We start from the raw sequence: 18,880 nt of genomic DNA, 5'->3' as shown, positions 1-18,880 counted from the left end.
CACATTTACTAAACCTTTAGTAAATCATGACGAATTTCTTTGTTACTCTTATGGTAGACTTGATCAACACATAACCATTGTGTACTCGATCTCCTAGTCCTTCACTTGACACTTTGTCAATGAATTAGTCTATTTTTTTTTTCAAATATGAAAATTCTCATTCATCGTGCAACCAAGTTGCATGATTCCAAGTTTCTGTCCAATTGAAACTTGGGCGATGAGAAACTCTCCCTATTTGGTAAATTCTCGACTTTCCATAAATAACATAATAAGAACCAAATCCATTATTGCTAATAATAGAAACATTTTAACATCAATTTTTCATACACGCCATTGTAAGGATAATAAATAAAATTTAAAATCTAAATTTATTTTATTGCGGAAAAATTTGTCCTTACAATGCAATTCATTGAAAAACTTATGCTAATACATCTTTCTTAGCAATTTAACTCTAACTCTAAGTAGTAGCTTAAGAATCTAATCTTCGAGAAATACGATCAAAATCCATTCCTTCACGGTTAGATTCTGCTCACTTCTTCCTTTAAGCCTCCTTTCTATTCTTCGATCTTACAAAACATCAATTGTAATCTTATCACATTATGTATTAAGAATCTAGAATAGAAGCTTAAAAGAGATAGTCAATGGATTTTACCTAAAGCAAAGCCATACGTTTTGACTCTCCCATCTCTTAGATCTCTTAGGTAAATAGGGCAGCTTCGTCTCCAATGCCCCTTCTCCTGGCAATAAAAGCAAATTGACTCTTTTGGAACAGGACATGGAACCACTTCAGACATTGCCATTCTCTTATGATCAAACTTTTCGATCATAGCATGTCTTTCGTTGCCATTGTCTATATCCATAGAGGTCTCGAAGGCAGATTCACCAATCAACTTTGCTTTTCTATTGCGCCAAATCATTGCTGATTCAGCAGCAATAAGCATGTAGGTGAGATCTATAAGGGTCACGTCGTATTTCATCATATAGTACTCTCTTACGATCTCACTATATGAGTTAAGAAGTGACTGAAGAACCCAATCAACATCCATTTCCTCACAGACAACGGATCCCAACATTCTTAACCTATCAATGTGTGACTTCATCCCTAGGACGTGTGCACACACCAACTTTCCTTCTTTATGTTTACTTGCCAAAAGGGCTTAAGTGATCTTGAACTTTTCAAACCTTTGAACTTGTGGGTTAGGGAGAATAATTTGAGGAGGAGGAGGAAGTGAAGTATGATCTCTTGTTCCTCGATCGAATCGTGGAATATCATCTTCATGTGGAATGCTTGTTCCACGGGATTTGAGAAGACCATAGTTGTCAAACTTTGACATCTACAATACGAGAGAAAACGAATTCAAGTTAGTTGATAGATTGAGTCCTTAGTAAATCACCCAAATGAAATACTAAGGCTAGGACCCAACACAATATTCTACAACTCGGGAGAGGGATTCCATAACCCTAATTGCAGAATATTTGAAGGTAAGTGAATGACGATTCACTAATTTCCACCACGAAAAACGAAAAAGAAAATTAAGGTTTAAATCTATGAAAACTCCTAGATCCTTTGAGATTCATTGAACTTTCAATGGCATGTTTAAATCTCGATATGCCCCTCTTGTTTATGACTGGGATGCCGAGGATCACAAAGCGGGTGTGAATAACCATGCAAACTTACATGGTGCCCTCACATGTTACAGTCACCTATTCGATGTGCCGGTAAACCACACACGCTCCACTGAACTATGACAAACATTGAGTCACCCTTTGCTACCTTTGCTTAGAACCATTTAGTGTGTCGGTAAACCACACACGCTCCACTAACGTCTTCACAAGGGCACAAAGTGTAATTTCATGGAATTGCATCAATTCACTTTTGCCTAAGTAACTAAGATTGGGAATTTTATAAAACATTTAGTTACTTTAATAATTCATAATGGAAGGTTTCGTCCTATCCTACCCGTTCGGCTAACGACCCTCCACTAGTCAAGAGTGCGGTGGGTAAGAGTGGATACCCATTCAATCGCCATTTTATAGGCAATTTCCTTAAACACCCCTTATAGACCAGCTTCGTGAATGAGGCCTACTAACGGTAAGACTGACTTTTACTCATACATATATATATAATGTTAGACTTTTAATGTTATATATAGTATAGGGTGTATTTTATACTTTCAAAATACTAGGTGGTATAATTTAACAATTATACTTTTAATTCAATTAAATTGTAAACCTAAACTTTTATGGATTTATTAAACCTCTTTTAATTATACACCTTAATTAATTAATAAAACCATAAGGGTGTGATTTGAACCTTTTCAAAACTATATTAGAGTTTTAGAATTTAACATTCCTAATTAAACTTTTAATCAACTTTTAAATTCCAAAACTTGAGGGCAAGTTTTGAAACATTTCAACACATTAGGGTTTAGAATTTAAATATACATCAAAATTAAACCATTTAATCAAAATTTAAATTCCAAAACTTGAGGGCAAGTTTTGAAACCTTTTTCAAAACATTAGGGTTTCAACTATTTAAATTTCAAAACAAAACTTTTGGGTTCAAATTTAAACTATAAAACCTAAGGGGAAAATATATGAAACTTTTCACAACAACAAGGATCAAATAACAAATAATTCAAATTAACATTTAATCACATAATTATCCATATTTGATGATTTCTTGCAAAATAATTTATCAATTTACTTAAAATAATTAATCAATTATCTTATAAGGAAACAATTATCCTATTAATTGATAAATATCTTCAATTAGATTAAAATTATAGTCAAATATATCATATAATCGGATTAATATTAATCTAACATGATAAGGTAATTATCCCAATGCAAAAACAGCAAGAAATCCCGAGATAAGCACTGTCTGACGCACCGACTCGCCGAGTCACCCTCTGGAACTCGCCGAGTCCAAGAGTGACTCGCCGAGTCAGGTCAAACAGTGAGGCCAAAACACGATTTTCAGTTACATCAAGCATCAATACAATAGAAACCAACCTGGCTCTGATACCACTGATGGGTTTTGGTCATAAGACATCCTATGTGCTCATACAAACCCTAATGCTTGGATCTAGGTTTCTCTATTGTACATGCTTTGAATCCAAGACTATAAACCCTAATTCTAACATATGGAAATCAATATTAACATATAATTAGGTTTATGATATTACCTTGATTGTTATGTAGTAATAACAATCCCAATTCCTCCTTGAATTGACTTTGGAAGGCTTAGAGTCACAAGTGTCACTCCTCTAATGGCTTACAAACACCATAAGCAAGTGGAGAAGGTATAAAGAGAGAGAGGAGGGAGATTAGAATTCGTCCTTAGGACCTCTTGGGAAGGGTTGGCCGAATTCCTAAGCCCTAGGGGGTTTATATAGGTGTAAAGATTAAGGTTTTAGTCCTTATCCTTATCTAGTTGCTTGTCCACCAAGCAACCATAAGATAAGTCCTAGAAATCCTTATCCTAGTCGAATTCTAAGGGATTTACACCTCAAATTCGTTCACCATATATATAAGATAATCCTTACCTTATTTTGTAACTATCACATAATTACAATTCAGCCCCTCTAGTTTAATTAATTACACTTGATCACAAAATTAATTCTTAATTAATTATTGACCAATATTAATTAAACAAATATGATTTCTCCTTTAATATATTATTCTTATAACATATTAATAAATCATAATAACCTCTCTCTTTATTTATTTCTCCAATCAAGTTGCTTTGGTGAAGACAACCCAAAAGGACCATGCACCATCGGGTCAAGTACATACCAAAATAGTTATGGACTTAGACACTAATCCAACAGTATCTGCCTGATGATCTTAGACAAATCCACAACATTTTCCATGTTTCTCAGTTGCGGAAGTGTTTGGATGGTGATTCCACAGTGGTTCACTTGGACGATATTCAAGTCGATGAGCGCTTGAATTATGTAGAGAGCCTGATTGTGATAGTCGATGGGAAGACGAAGACCTTGCGCAACGAGGTTATGGGCCTGATGAAGGTGCAATGGCAAAACCAAAAGGGTTCCGAGTGGACTTGGGAACCCGAGGAGGAGATGATGGAGCATTACCCCGAATTTTTAGTGGCAGCGGACTTCGAGTACAAAGTCTGATTTCAGGTGGGGAAGAGTTGTAACATGTGAATCCTCTAGGTACAAAATTTGAAGTAAAATATGAATTTTGAAGGGGGTCACGATGTGAAGGGAGCATCGTCACATCCTGAAAACTAGTTATCCCGACTTAATGGATTAAGCTCTAAACATATTAAGCCATTCATCCAATCTTCCCAGAAAGCCTCATAACATCTTAATCCATTAAATTGTATATATATATATATATATATATATATACACACACACACACACACATATATATATATATATATATTATAACATTATGGGATTGAAATCCCTATGTATCTCACCATGTTTCCCAACCCGACTCACTTATTTTTTATGCATAACAGGTATCAAGACTTAAGCTACTAGAACTCGATTAGGATGTTGAGTAATTAAGAGAAATCTTGCAATGGTGTTCAGGACCATTAGGTTTTTATGTTGTAACTTATGTGTCTGTATTGATTATGACATCCTTAGGATTTTATTTGAAGCAATCTTATACCCGAAAGATTTTTATATACTGAGATTTTCCACAAATGAAGTGTCATGATTTTTAAAGTGTAAAGAAAGTTCTTTTTGGTTCTGAAAATTAGAGTATGTCACAGTTGGTATCAGAAGATTAGTTTAAGCGAACTAGGAATTATGAGGATTTCTAGGCTTAAACTTAGAGTTTAAGTGAGAATGGTGAGAGTTATGTCTAGAATATGTTAGGTAATATACCTAAATTAATAATAAAGACACAAACACTAGAATATTTTAGGTTATAAGCCTTAACTAATATTATGTGCTAATAAAATTTTAAGTTGTAGCATGCCTTAGGTTATATACCTTACCAGCTATTAGGAGCACTAACATACTTTAGGATTAATGACTTATGTGCTAAAAGTTATACATTATAACATGTTTTAGGTTGCCCGCCTAGAATGCTAATCATTGAAAGAATGTAGGTCTAATGTTGACCTTGGAACTAGCATGTAATTTGTCAGAGTGATAAGGAGAATAATATGTCTAAACGTAACTAAAACCTTCATTATAATAATATACTCGAGATTCTGGTACATTGAATGATTGTTCTGGGTACAGAACATCATGGTAAGAACACATTGCGGACTAGGAAATGGCAACGGAGATCAACAACATCAACCTCGATGTGCGCTCGAGAGTACACATGAAGTCATGCAAGCATTTGAAGTTCAGTCCCTGCAGTTTATGCGAACTAACACTTTATACCCAATTTCGCAATAGGGGGAGTGTTTTGCATATGACAGTGGTTTTGGCGCAATGGTCCCTACAAAATTCTGATATTGGCAGTTTTTGCCCGGATTTTTGAAATTCTTGCAACTCTCACCCTAAAGTCGAAAATTTTCATAAATTTGGAAATTTTTCGTGGCTTTTTCGTGATTGTTTTTCCATGCAAGTTTTTCGTGGTTTCATTTTTGCACACATCAAGGGGTGTTTTGTGAAGATTATTCCTCGGACGCTTCTCAACCTCATTGGGTTTTATAATCATTTTTTGATTATAAAAAGGGGAGAATGAAGAATGAGTATTCGAAGCTTCTTGGGTATTCATTTGCGGATTTGAAGACGAGTATTACTTCGAGGGGGGTTGGCCTTGATCGCGTGGGCTCGTTGGATATTGAAGCCGGTACATCGAATCCTAACTCTTAAGGGGGGGGGGGGGGGGGGGAATGTTAGGGTGCAAAGTCACTCTTGGATGTCATGTGTGCTTACTCCTTTGTATGTGTTGTCTTTCCTTGATAAGGAAGTGAGTGACACTCATTTTATCTAAGGAAGAACTTTAAGAGCATTAGTTTAGAGAGAGAAATATTGCAACTCACTTGTACTCTTTCTAAGAAACTAATTAGAGCTAAACCCAGATTTATTTACTCTTGTGTTCTTCATGTTCATGATTCTTGTATGATTCACTAAATCATTTCATATTTCGCATTTGTCATCATAATCAACATCACTACATAGAAGATATCACAGATTGTGAGTGGAGGTTTCGGACAAGAGGAAGGAGAGGAAGGAGGGGGAGTTTGGTGAAAGAGATGAATAAGGTCATATGAGGTAGAAAATGTTGGGTGTGACCCACATATAATTAGACATTTTCTTTTTAATAACTTTTGAATAAAGAAAACAATTAAAATAATCAATAAAAGTATTTTAGGGACAAAAATGCAAAAAAGTCGACTAGTCGATTAGGGACAAAAATGCAAAAAAGTCGTACCATAGGGATGGTAAGTGATTTTTTGAAATAAAAAAAAAATATATATATATATATATATATATATATATATATATATATATATATATATATATATATATATATATATATATATATATAAATGAGTTTTGCAACAATATGAACAATACCAAAATACCAAAATGTAGTTTTTTAATATTTTTATTGGTAGAGCAATTCAAAAAGTTAATTTCGCAGTACCTAGGTCATTGTGAAATTGGTGATCATTTGTTTAAAATAAATAGTTATTTTGTGGCGACAAAACTGCAAATTTGGTCCTTGTGGTTTTCAAAAACCTTTGGATGGGGTCCAAAAAGTTTCCAACTTGCATGGAAGGTCCAAAATCAAGGTTTTTCTGGGTTTTTGGTCCAAAAAAACTTAAAAAGACGATTATGCCCTTTTATTTTCTTTTTTATATTTTTTATAACTATTCTAATGTTGTTTTAATTAAAAAATAAAGAAAAAAGAAAAAAATATCCCCACTCCTCTCTCTCTCTCTCTCTCTCTCTCTCTCTCTCTCTCTCTCTCTCTCTCTCTCTCTCTCTCTCTCTCTCTCTCTCTCTCTCTCTCTCTCTCTCTCTCTCTCTCTGTTGGTCTTTCATGAACTTGAGAACTTGAGATCATCTTATGAACACAAACACATTATCAAGAACATCCATATCTTTAAGAACACATACATACATCATATTTTCTAGGCATTTCTGAAAACACATTCATACATCAGAATTTTTGGGCTTCTTCTTCAAAACACACACACACACACAAAATTATGAACATACATATTCAAGAATAACACACATCAGAGGAGGAATTTTATATATCTGCACTAGGAGTCTTCCGAGTTCCACCATTGTCCGCCATCACCACCTGCAACCACCTCCATCTCCACCTAGAAATCATCGAACGCCACCTGGTGATAGGGTTTTAAATCAGACGAGTTTCCCAGATCTGCACTTGGGTTAAGGTTATTCAGATGGTGGCGGCGGTAGTATGATCGAATTTTGGATGCCACCTCCATCACCATTTTTCTAGTTTCACAGATTTCAGATTATTGATTCCGCTGAAGGAATATCGATTTTTGTTGAAAATAAAATCAAATTTTGGAAAACTCATGTAAAAATGATAGAGAAGAAATTGATGATTTCTAGTTAGAAACCGTAAGAGTGAAATCAACACTTGGAGCTTATTTCTTCTGGTCGCCGGCGAGTGTGAACCAGATTGGGTGATTTTATCTGGCGAATTTGGCGGTGGTTACTTCCAGGGTTTTGGTGGCCTTCTCTCTTTTGCAATTTACTCTAATCTAGGTGTTTCAAATCATAGATCGGTGTCCATTACTCCATAAACTGCTTCCTCTCGATCAAATTTATGCCCTTTTCCCTCCGGATTCCTTACTGTCTTTGTCCCCCAACGTGTGTGTGTGTGTGTTTACTTTACATATCCGTTTGAAGGTTACTTTGAGAAAGTTATGTGTTCATATCTAGAATCTGGGTTTTTTCAAATAAAAGGCGGAGGGAAAGGGAGAAGAGAAAAAAGACGAAGAAGGAGGTGTCGATATTTCCGATTTGCAGGTGAAGTGAGGTGAGGAAGATGGGAAAGAGAGAGAGAGAGAGGGCAGAGAGAGAGAACGGTGGGGGTGGGGGTAATTCTTTTTTTCTCTTTATTTTTAAAATAAAAAAGTCTTAGAATGATTATAAAAAATACAAAAATGAAAATAAAAGGGCAAAACCGTCTTTTCAAATTATTTTGGACCAAAATCACAGTAAATTCTTGATTTTGGACGGCCCATGCAAGTTGAAAACTTTTTGGACCCTATCCAAAGTTTTTTGAATACCACAGGGACCAAATTTGCAGTTTTGTCTTTTGTGGCAAATCATAAACTATTAAAATAAATACTTCTTTTTCTCTTTTATATCTTATTTGTAAGCATATATTTGAAATTAAAATATAAACAATAATAATAAATAAAAGAATTATTTCTACAGACAAACTACAAGATTATTACGTATGCTTGTCAAAAACTCAAGATCAACTTTTAACATACATAGTCACTAACCCAAGTTAGTATCATTTAAATGGAATATTGATAGCATTTAGGTCTTTTGCACAAACAAGTTTGATTTAGGTCATCAAACCTTGTTTTTTATGATCATGATCAACCATAGATTAAAAAAATTACAAGTTTTTACAACTATTTTTGATGATAAGAATGTAAAGGGCATTTATGTCTTTTTCATAAGCAAGGGATCAAGAGGTGGTTTTGTCCATCTTAGTTCCATCTTTTGCAAAACATGAAAATAAAGTAAAAGATAGCATTTCTACAACACATCCATCGTCAATTTTGCGGGCAATTAGTAAAATGAAATAACATAAAATCTCACTATGAATGAATATAAACATAAAGATTCATATGCTCTTTTCACTGCAAATTCTAGAGTTGTTGCATAAGGATATCCTCATTCCTCAATCATCTACACTAATGTACATTGTGTTAAACAATACATGAACAAAACGAGAGCAGATTACAAAATAACTTGGAATTTCATTTTCAATTTTCAAGGTTGAGTTCATAATCATAACTGAGTACCTCTTTTCATACTAAGCAGGAACAGCTTCAACAATCCTTGAAAAATAAAACTGTGTGGTAGTGAGGCCCCTCTTTCTTATTTTCCACCCAACTTTTTGCAATGCACGCTCTATATCAGCTTCTGAATGAAGATATGCTCTTGTTGCCTTTGAAGGTCCTGGAAAAAGCTCTCCAATTCTCTTCAGAAGATCATAATACAATGTTTTTGGTGCAAAACTGAGGATTAATCGGTTTTCTGCAAGTGATGCAAGGTGTGCAATCATCCCATCTGCCTTGTTTTGTGGGTAATGGATTAATACATCCAGACACACTACTGTATCATACTTCCCATTTAAGCTTTCCAAATCACTCACTTCAAATTTGGGCATCTGTAGATCATCTTTCCCCTGTAATTCTTCTTTTGCCTAGAGGATGATTTAGTATCAATTATCAATCATGGAGTTAAGAGATTAGTTCGTTGTTTGAGTAGGATGAAGTGCAATTAACCTTTTTCTGAGCTTCTGAAACCATGGAAGATGAAATATCACTAGCTGAAACAATGGCGCCTTCTTTGGCCAAGGGAATAGAGAGCAATCCAGTGCCACATCCTGCATCGCAGACAGAAACGCCTCGTAGCGAACCTTCATCTGTCAACATTTTCATCACATTTTCCACCGTCTTCGCGTGTCCAATTCGTATATCTAATTGAACCTTATTCACATCATCGGTGTCTCCGTATATCTTCTTCCACCTCTGAAACCCGTCGTTAGTGAAATACTCCCTCACGACTTCCTTATCACCACCGCCAACCTCCTCCGCCTGTAACTGCCGGCGCTTCTCGGGGTCTGCGAGTGAAATTGCGGCGGCGATTGCTGCGACTGAGCCGCCTCCGATGACGGCCAGTGTTGTTCCGTCAAATGTATCGGCTCCTAGTGCGGATACAGTTAGGGTTCTTCGATTGTTTAGTTTGTAGGATTTAGGATTAGGATTGGAGAATTGGGTGGTGGTGAAAGAGACATTGTGGGAGAAAAGGGCGGAGGAGTACGCCATTTTTGTAACTCCGATAGACCGGCGGGAGAATTGAGTCAACGTGAAGACTGAAGTGTTGGATGTGTGGGTGAGTTGATAACGCAATCCATAAACAAAGGATAGGATAGGCCACTTGGTGACGTGGACTCCTTGATTTGTCGAAAAATAAAAATGTTAACGTGTAATATTTGGTGAAATATGTATTTTATTTTTAAGTTCTTATTTATCTCTAAAAAAATATTTTTATTTTTGTAAATTGACATTTATTGGTTTGATGTGTTTACGTACAATTTTTTTTTATTTAATCAAACCGTAATGGGTGTGAACAATAGGGATAATGACTTAGGAGGGTAATTAGGTTTTCAGTTTGTTTGTATTAGGTCATTAAAGTTTTTTTTTGTGCATATTAGACCAATATGGTTGTTATTACCGTTTAGAAATAGTCATTTTTACCGGTTTAACCGGTAAAAAGGACTATTTCTAAACGGTAATAACAACCATATTGGTCTAATACGCACAAAAAAAAATCTTAGTGACCTAATACGGACAAATTGAAAACCTTATTACCCTCCTAAATCATAACCCTAATTATTTAGAAAACATGCTTACTAATCAATGTGACTGATTTGTTTGACTGAAAATAATTGCTTCCATTTAAACTTATCTCACAACCCTTCCAGAATTTCTAAGTCCAAAAACTCATATGATTGATGATCTTCATTATATAAATATGCAACATTTTATCAATAACTTCTTTTTTGTCATTTAAATGTTTACATGAACACATCCATATGTATAAAAACAATCTCACTTTGATACCTCTCATCATTGTCTACATTTGATAACGAATGGAAATGTAAATCCAACAGGGAGTTGCAGAGGATGTCTATTATCAATTATTTTATAAAAAGCAAAACCACAACATGAACTAAGAAACTAAAGTTGCAAAATGAATAAAAAAATCAGCACATAAACAAACACATACAGACTATATACAACACATAAACATAAGTTTATAACGCATGAAACTTAATGACATGAAAAGTAAAAAACTTAAAGGAGACTTTATAGAAAGAAAGATCACCCTTACTTGCCACAAATGGTTGAAAACATCAACAAGAAGATCAATCTGACCATAGAATCCACATGTTGTTTGATTATGACTTCAGTAGATGAACTACTGAAACGTAAGAATTGCAATTGAACTCTATTAGCGTTTGAAAAGGGAATTAGGGTTCCAGAGAAGACGACGAAGGGTTAAAAAAAATTTGGACCATTTCTCGATTTGTGTGTGTCATCCTTGCGCAAGGGCCATGCTAATCTTCTCTGTATCGTTCCAATTTTATCGGATGTCCCCAAATGGACGACTATAGATGAAGAGCTTCACCATATAGAGGAGTAGCAGGTTATATCGGACGACGTGAGTTCTAAACGAAGTAGTTTACTGTTGATGGTCATATATTCTCAATGTCTTTAAAATTAGGCTTAATGACTTAGGAGGGTAATAAGGTTTCCAGTTTGTCCGTATTAGGTCACTAAGGTTTTTTTTGTGCGTATTAGACCAATATGGTTGTTATTACCGTTTAAAAATAGTCCTTTTTACCGGTTAAAATCGGTAAAAGGACTATTTCTAAACGGTAATAGCAACCATATTGGTCTAATACGCATAAAAAAACCTTAGTGACCTAATACGGACAAGCTGGAAACCTTATTACCCTCCTAAGTCATTATCTCGTGAACAATATCGTAAACTTGGGGACCAAAGTATAAGTAGGATGCACTAAATAGTGGTCATTAATAATTTGTCATTAAGATTACAAATTGAAGATGACCAGTTTGTGATTTTACATGTGAAAACTTCATAAATCAAACAAAAAATACAATTATATCAAATGGATTATAATTTGTCATTAAGATTACAAATTGAAGATGAACGGTTTGAGATTTTACAGATACTGTAAGTTGTTGGAGCGAAAGGAAGCAAAAAGGTGGAAAAACGAAGTTGGAATGAAAAGATACAAGAGCATGCTGAAAACTAAAAAGCGAGTATGCTTCATTACTAAACGTGACTGTCCCTGACGAGAATGACTCATAGGGCACGTAACAAACCATTTAGTCACGACGTGAATTATATCTTATCTTGACGCATTTTCTACTGGAGTCTATAAATAGATGTGAAAATTGAAAAAAAAAAGTTATGCCCAAGAGAAATTAGAGAATGATATTATTGGATAATATATGATCCTAAAGGGTCACACTAACAACAACTTGATACAAATATATTATTTATAGGTATTTGATTCTTGATAAATAAATATATGTCTTATAGTTAATTGGAAATTATTTATTTCATGTAAATATCAATTTTCAATGTTAAGTATCATAATATATCATAAGGTATGATTCATTATGCCATGTACATCTTTTTTTTTTTTTTTTTACTAAAATGACTTTTGTTTTTCAGCTAATTAGATAAGGATTTTAACCTATAAAAGCATGAGAGATTTTTTATAAAAAATATATTTCTTTTATTCATTAAAGCCTAGCATGCATGGAGGACAATGAAGACTTGCTTTTGATTAATTTATTCAACACGCCATGCTCTTAGAAAGCATGACTAGTTGATTTGATAAAGCATGAGTCTCAAAGGTTAAAACTATCACATAAAGTTAAGAGCACATAAACTAGTTATATCTCTTCCTTCCTTTAATAAGACAAAACCACGGAATTTGGTGCTTCCCATCTTTATATTCTCTCTAGTTTTTACCTCTTAAAGTGTTAAGAACATGACTATGAAGATTATACTTGAATACTCTCTTTTAAGGCAAATTAGTTTCTTTGTCTTAAGAGATTAAGAGATTATTTTATTACAAGAAGAAGACTAGTATCTTGTCAAGTTGAAGAACTGTTGGTGTTTCTAACCAACGTGGATTTCTATTATACATTCTTCGTCAACTTTCAATCACCTATGAGAATCAAAGTCTTCAAAGGTTGTAAATTTTTTCCTTCTTATGGTTGTGTTTTAATCTTTCTAAGCTTTGCAAAATGATCATTGGTGGGTTAAAATGGTTTTAATTTGTTCAAATTTGAAAATGTTCTCATTGCTAATTACATCGAATTTGTCACCATAATTAGACTATTTTTGAAAAAAAAAATCCAACAATTGGTATCAGGACCATTTTTGCAAACTTGGTTAGATTATTTGATAAGTTGATATTATCTTTGTTTTTGGAAAACATTTATGGTTTTCTTTTTGCAAGAAAATTTATACATTTTTTCTATGAAAACTTTAAAATATTTTGTAGTTGTTATTTTTATGACTAGAAGTTTACATACATCATTTTAGTCTGCATAACTAGTCATGAACCTTTGTGTTGTTGCATGTGTTGTAACGTCCCAAAAATATTGTCCAAAAATTTCATTTTTAATTTAAGTAAAACAATATTCCAATCATCAACCATACATCTCAAATAAAACAAGTGTATCAGATATAATAAAATCAGAGTGAAATATCAAGTGCGGAATCCATGTGGTGTATGCAATGCAGTCATCCCGAGCTCTTCCCCTTGGGATCGGAGGTACCTGAAACATAAACTGAAAACCGTAAGCGTAAAGCTTAGTGAGTTCCCCAAATTACCCCATACCATACATAAAAAAATCACATATTGGGCCCCCTCCCTACATCGGGCCTCGCACGGCATCAGGCCCTGTCCGACATCGAGCCCCGTCTGGTTTACAGATCTATTATCCTCAGGCCTCGCCTGTCACTAGGCCTCGCCCACTACACATATACAATATATATATATATATATATATATATATATATATAGAGAGAGAGAGAGAGAGAGATAGGTTCAAATATTTCTAACAACTATTGTGTGCATGAATATAGGAATTTAGGAGAAAATAAATCATTAAATAAATCATTTAAGGGTATTATTGTAATCTTTGCATAGTTAATTATGGTAGATAATTAATATTCCTGATTCTTGCGAAGATAAATTTAGAACATTAGCCCCAAATAGAACTCACCATCCTTTCTAATCCACCGATTTTGCTTCTTCTTCTACAATCGATCAATCAAGAATCAAACCCTAAATCACGAAAGTCCTCATAACCACCGTTTTCTCCAAATACGCACGTACACCCTCATCTACCAGTTCCAATATATGTGATATAAATTTATTTGAGTTTTGTTGTGTGCACAAAAGGAATACTAGGTATTTGCTGTTAAAAGATCTTTAATTAGGTATCACGAGTAAGACACCCACACCTCCCTTTTGATTTACACATGTAACATTCTTAATTTTTGGTATACGAGATTATTAAATGATAGAATCTAAATGGGAAAATATGTAATGTCAAATGATATTGATCATCATTGATTTAATGATCATCATGCACACAATAGCTCTCTCTCTATATATATTTTTTTACTTGTTGAATTGAATAATTACTTATATTGTTGTTGTTGTTCTTTTTTAGTTGTTGCACAGAAAGTACAATGGGAATTTCTTGGTTATTATGTTGGGAAAATGGAAGGAATCTGAATACTCTGGTCAATCTGTTCCAATTGGTGGTCTTGCTTATTATGTTACTGCACCTTCTCAAGGTAATGACTGACTCCATTCCATATTTCCATTCACATTCCTTGATTTGTGATGATTTATTGTTTGTTTGCATGTGAATATCATCATTAGCTTGGCTGATATGGCAGCAAATCCCTTCCATGCTTTTTTTTAATGTTTTAGTTAATTGAATAATATTTAAAGGTTTGCAAACGTTAGCTTTAAATGTTTTCAAACTTTATAATTTTTTATTTTCACCTATAGTAATATAACTTGTTTGCTTTACCAAATGAATGTTAACCTAAAATTCTTTCAGAATGAGAGCAATATTCTTTTAGAATAAAGAGGGCTTTAGTTTGAAGAAGGCTACTATTCTTTCAGAATGAAGAAGGTAAAGAATATTCAAAACCATTCTGCAAGAATAGTTTAATCTATAAGAATTTTTATTGTTGTATTCTATTAGAATGCATTGAATTGTTTAAATTTTGAAACTTGATTATCTTTTCTTTGTGGATTCAGGTTTTAAAGAGGCTAACATTGATGTTGAGAATGAAGAAAACATATAGAACAAGAGTGTATTATACCATAATGTGTTATGCTATAATGTATAAAGTGTTGCTTAAAAATAATATTCTTTCAGAATAGATTAGTGTTTTTGTTAGATTTTGATGTTTTTTTTTGTTTTTTTTTTTCAGAATGTTGTTATTATTCAATGAGTCACAATCATACAATGTAATTATTTGTTATATTATTTAGTTCAAGAATTGATTTGTGTATTCTTCATAATGTATTTACTAGTTTATGTTTGACATTCAATCATTATGACATAATAAAATCAAAAAATATATTTACTAGTTTATGGTTGGCATTCTATCATTCTGACAGAATAAAATCGGATTTTTAAATTTGAATTAATTTAAAATATTCAGATTTTTAAAAAATAAAAGAATTAATCATCCCTAAAAATCCGAAAATTTCCTTTTTTAATATAGGTTAATTGACTAAAATGCCCTTATACTGAAATTTGTGTGATTATATGGTACATGTCATCCTATTCTACTATCATAGACCCTCAAATCATGACCTTTGATTATATTCCATCCGATGGTCCAGATCTGTGCATTCTGGCACACAATAGTTAGTAAAAACAAAATAACCTAACTATATATATATATATATATATATATATATATCACGTAATCATACTAACACATATAATGATCATAAACACTAGCATATGTACCAGTCATCGAGCCTCGCCCGACATTGAGCCCCGCTCGGTATACATAGCAGCACATAACACTTGAAAGGGTCACACATACTCCTAGCATCATATCATAATCAATAGGGGTCAGTTTTGGTGCCTTAGACCCACTAAACCCAGTGATGAAACTCACCTCTGAATATGTACGATAGTTAGATAGGTCCCGACTCCGAATATCAGCTCTACCCGCCACCTAATAAGAACAAATCCTTAGATGCAACTCAAAATACCTCAACACCTCATTTTAGGTCAAACTTGGTCAACAGAAAGGGTCAAAAGTCAAGGTCAACGGTTTGTGTTTGTTGGGTTTTAAGTACTATAACACTCATATGGTGCGCATACAACCCTAGATGCTTTGGATCTAAATTTTCTCTAATTATACATGCAATTTCATTTTCCAAAGCATATACCCTAACTAGCATGCAATTGGAGTTATACAACATAAAAACTAGTTAGAAGAATACCTCTTATTTGTAGCTTGTAGTTCTTGGCCTTTCAAAAGCTTAGCACCTTAAATGTGATGTCTCTAATGTGTCACAAACACCAAAAGCAAGACGAGGCTTATGAGAGAGAGGCTAGGAAGCACAAAATCGGTTATGGTTCTCCTTTAGGATGCCTTAGCCGATTTTAGGTGTTAAAGGGCCACTTTTATAGTGTGACATTGTTAGGGTTTCTTCCATGCAAACCCTAATTCACCATGAATCTTCATATTTCTTAGGCCCTTTGGATTAAACCTTCATGGACTCTCATATAGGTTTAGTACATCCCTAATCAACATGGATTATTAGCCCAAACTATAAGTGTTACTGATTTTCTTAATCAGTCCCCGCAAATTTAATCAGTCTCTTTTGATCACTAAATTAATTCCAAATTAATTATTGATCAATACTAATTAAATAATATGTTTCAATTAATATATTATACTTATAATATATTAATAAATCACAAATAACCTCTTTCTCAAATATCCATCCTATCAAGTTGCTCCGGTGAAGGCAACCTAAAAGGACCATGCTACTATCGGATCAAGTACATACCAATTATAGTTATGGGCTTAGACACCTAATCTAGCAATGTTAACCCAACACGTCGTGTGTCTCCTTTTCCATGTCGTGTTTCTCCTTTATTCTCACAGACGGGAAAACCCCAACCAACACGCCGTTTTGGCTAGCAAACACGTCATATTAGTCTTTTACTCCTATCTGTCAATATCCTTATCCCTAGAATGTAAGCATCTTCTCTGAGGTCCTTCATAGCGAAACACTTTCCAAGCCAGAACTTAACCTCCTGCAAGGTTAGAATGTCATTTCCTATGAGAAGTATGACATCTAAATACAACACTGGAAAGCTAACTATACTCCCACTAGCCTTGACATACACACATGACTCATCCTCGTTTCTCAAAAATCCAAAATCTTTGACTTTCTCATCGAAACAAAGATTCCATATGCGAGATGCTTGTTTCAATCCATAAATGGATTTCTCAAGCTTACACACTCTATTGGGGTACTTTGCATCAACAAAACCCTCTGGCCGACTCATGTAAACATCTTCAGCCAACTTCCCATTAAGGAAAGCGGTTTTGACATCTATTTTCCATATTTCATAATCATGAAATGCAACTATGGCTAGCATAACCCTTATAGATTTAATCTCCGCTACTGTGAGAAGGTATTGTCATAGTCAACTCCATGAGTTTGAGTAAAGCCCTTCGCAACCAATCACGCCTTATATATGTCTACTTTCCCATCCATGTCGGTCTTCTTCTTGAAGATCCATTTGCACCCGACCATCTTACGACCAGGTATATTGTCAACCAAGTTCCAAACTTGATTGCCATACATGGACTGAATCTCGTTGTCTATCACATTTTTCCATTTTGTAGACTCAGGGCCTGCCATGGCTTCCTTGTAGTTGTTAGGTTCATCCAAAATTACCAGTGTGCTATCATTGATAAATGTATCATCATCTGTAATAATATGGAAACCATAAAACTCAGGTGTCATTCTAACTCTATTAGAACGTCTCAGAGGTAAGGACTCGTCAACTGGTTCAACAGGAGTCTCCTCCTCGGGTTGAGCGCTAGTTGTGACATCCCCGATTTCACAGCCAGAAAAGACCGATTTGTTTATGCTTTGTTTTATAAATCAGAGTATTCGTTTAAAGAAAACGGTTGCGGAATTTGTTCCCAAAACAAGATATGATAAAAAATTATCAAAACGTTTCTCAAAGAGAACGTATTTTCATTAAATAATAAAACCTCAGGATGTCATGTTCCGATACAGACCAAAAGCATAAACAGTATAAAATAGACCTTACAACAGTTATTTATAACTACTGATCTATATTCCAAAATCTCTCGTCAAGTCCACCGACTTATACTTTTGTGTCATTACCTGTAATGCAAAGAAAACTGAGTGGGTCAGACTTGGGAGCCTGGTGAGCATATAGGGTTTTCAACCCATAATATATATATATATATATATATATATATATATATATATATATATATATATAATCATCAAACAATCAACCCATTTACCCATCCCCATTATCTTTGTTTATTCTTGAGTACCTTCCCTAATGAATTATCCTAAGGGTCATCTCCTACATCGTATTTACCTCTCATATCCTTACATCACATTTCCTTATATGTTTGTTCCTAAGGAATTTTTCCTAAGGATCATCGCATGAATACGTAGTCATAACATCGTCTGGACTAGTAATTCATAGTAAGGGTTAGACTATCATCGCATGAATACGCAACCACAACATTGCCTGGACTCGTAATTCATAGTAAGGGTTATAGTATCATCGCATGAATACGTAGTTACAACATCGCCTGAACTCGTAATTCATCACTTACAGGTTATGAGCCTGCTGGTGTTTCCACGGGGTCATCTAGAATAGTTCGTGGTCGCCATCTATACTCTGGTAGATGACTACATCGCCAAATTGCCACATCGCCGGTCAAGGTTATGGTATCTCCTTTCATCTCACATCACCTATTTATCATCATCTATCTATCATCACCTAGTTATCATCACCTTTCTATCATCACCT

General features: G+C 34.2%; 1 protein-coding gene and 1 non-coding gene across 2 annotated transcripts; both read right to left on the bottom strand.

The window, feature by feature from the left end:
• Window positions 1-8,777: 8,777 nt before the first annotated feature.
• LOC111892217 (magnesium protoporphyrin IX methyltransferase, chloroplastic) lies at window positions 8,778-10,091 on the bottom strand. Its single transcript, XM_023888286.3, has 2 exons — window positions 9,464-10,091; window positions 8,778-9,381 (listed from the first exon to the last, which is right to left on the bottom strand). Exons 1-2 carry the CDS (start codon window positions 10,004-10,006, stop codon window positions 8,989-8,991), a joined length of 936 nt encoding a protein of 311 aa, XP_023744054.1. The 5' UTR covers window positions 10,007-10,091; the 3' UTR covers window positions 8,778-8,988.
• A 1,156-nt stretch (window positions 10,092-11,247) lies between these two features.
• LOC111892344 (U6 spliceosomal RNA) lies at window positions 11,248-11,350 on the bottom strand. The gene has a single exon (XR_002850511.1). It is a non-coding gene; the product is annotated as a U6 spliceosomal RNA (small nuclear RNA).
• Window positions 11,351-18,880: the final 7,530 nt, after the last annotated feature.

Source organism: Lactuca sativa, chromosome 4, assembly GCF_002870075.4.
Source record: "Lactuca sativa cultivar Salinas chromosome 4, Lsat_Salinas_v11, whole genome shotgun sequence".
NCBI lineage: Eukaryota > Viridiplantae > Streptophyta > Magnoliopsida > Asterales > Asteraceae > Lactuca > Lactuca sativa.
This window is presented reverse-complemented; position numbering and strand designations above follow the sequence as displayed.

What these genes read in the sequence shown, in the direction of transcription:
- LOC111892217 (XM_023888286.3), bottom strand. Translation starts at nt 10,006, where the DNA reads ATGGCGTACTCCTCCGCCCTTTTCTCCCACAATGTCTCTTTCACCACC. An exon ending in TTTCAGAAGCTCAGAAAAAG is followed by an intron (nt 9,382 to 9,463) that starts GTTAATTGCACT and finishes ATCATCCTCTAG; the next exon opens with GCAAAAGAAGAATTACAGGG.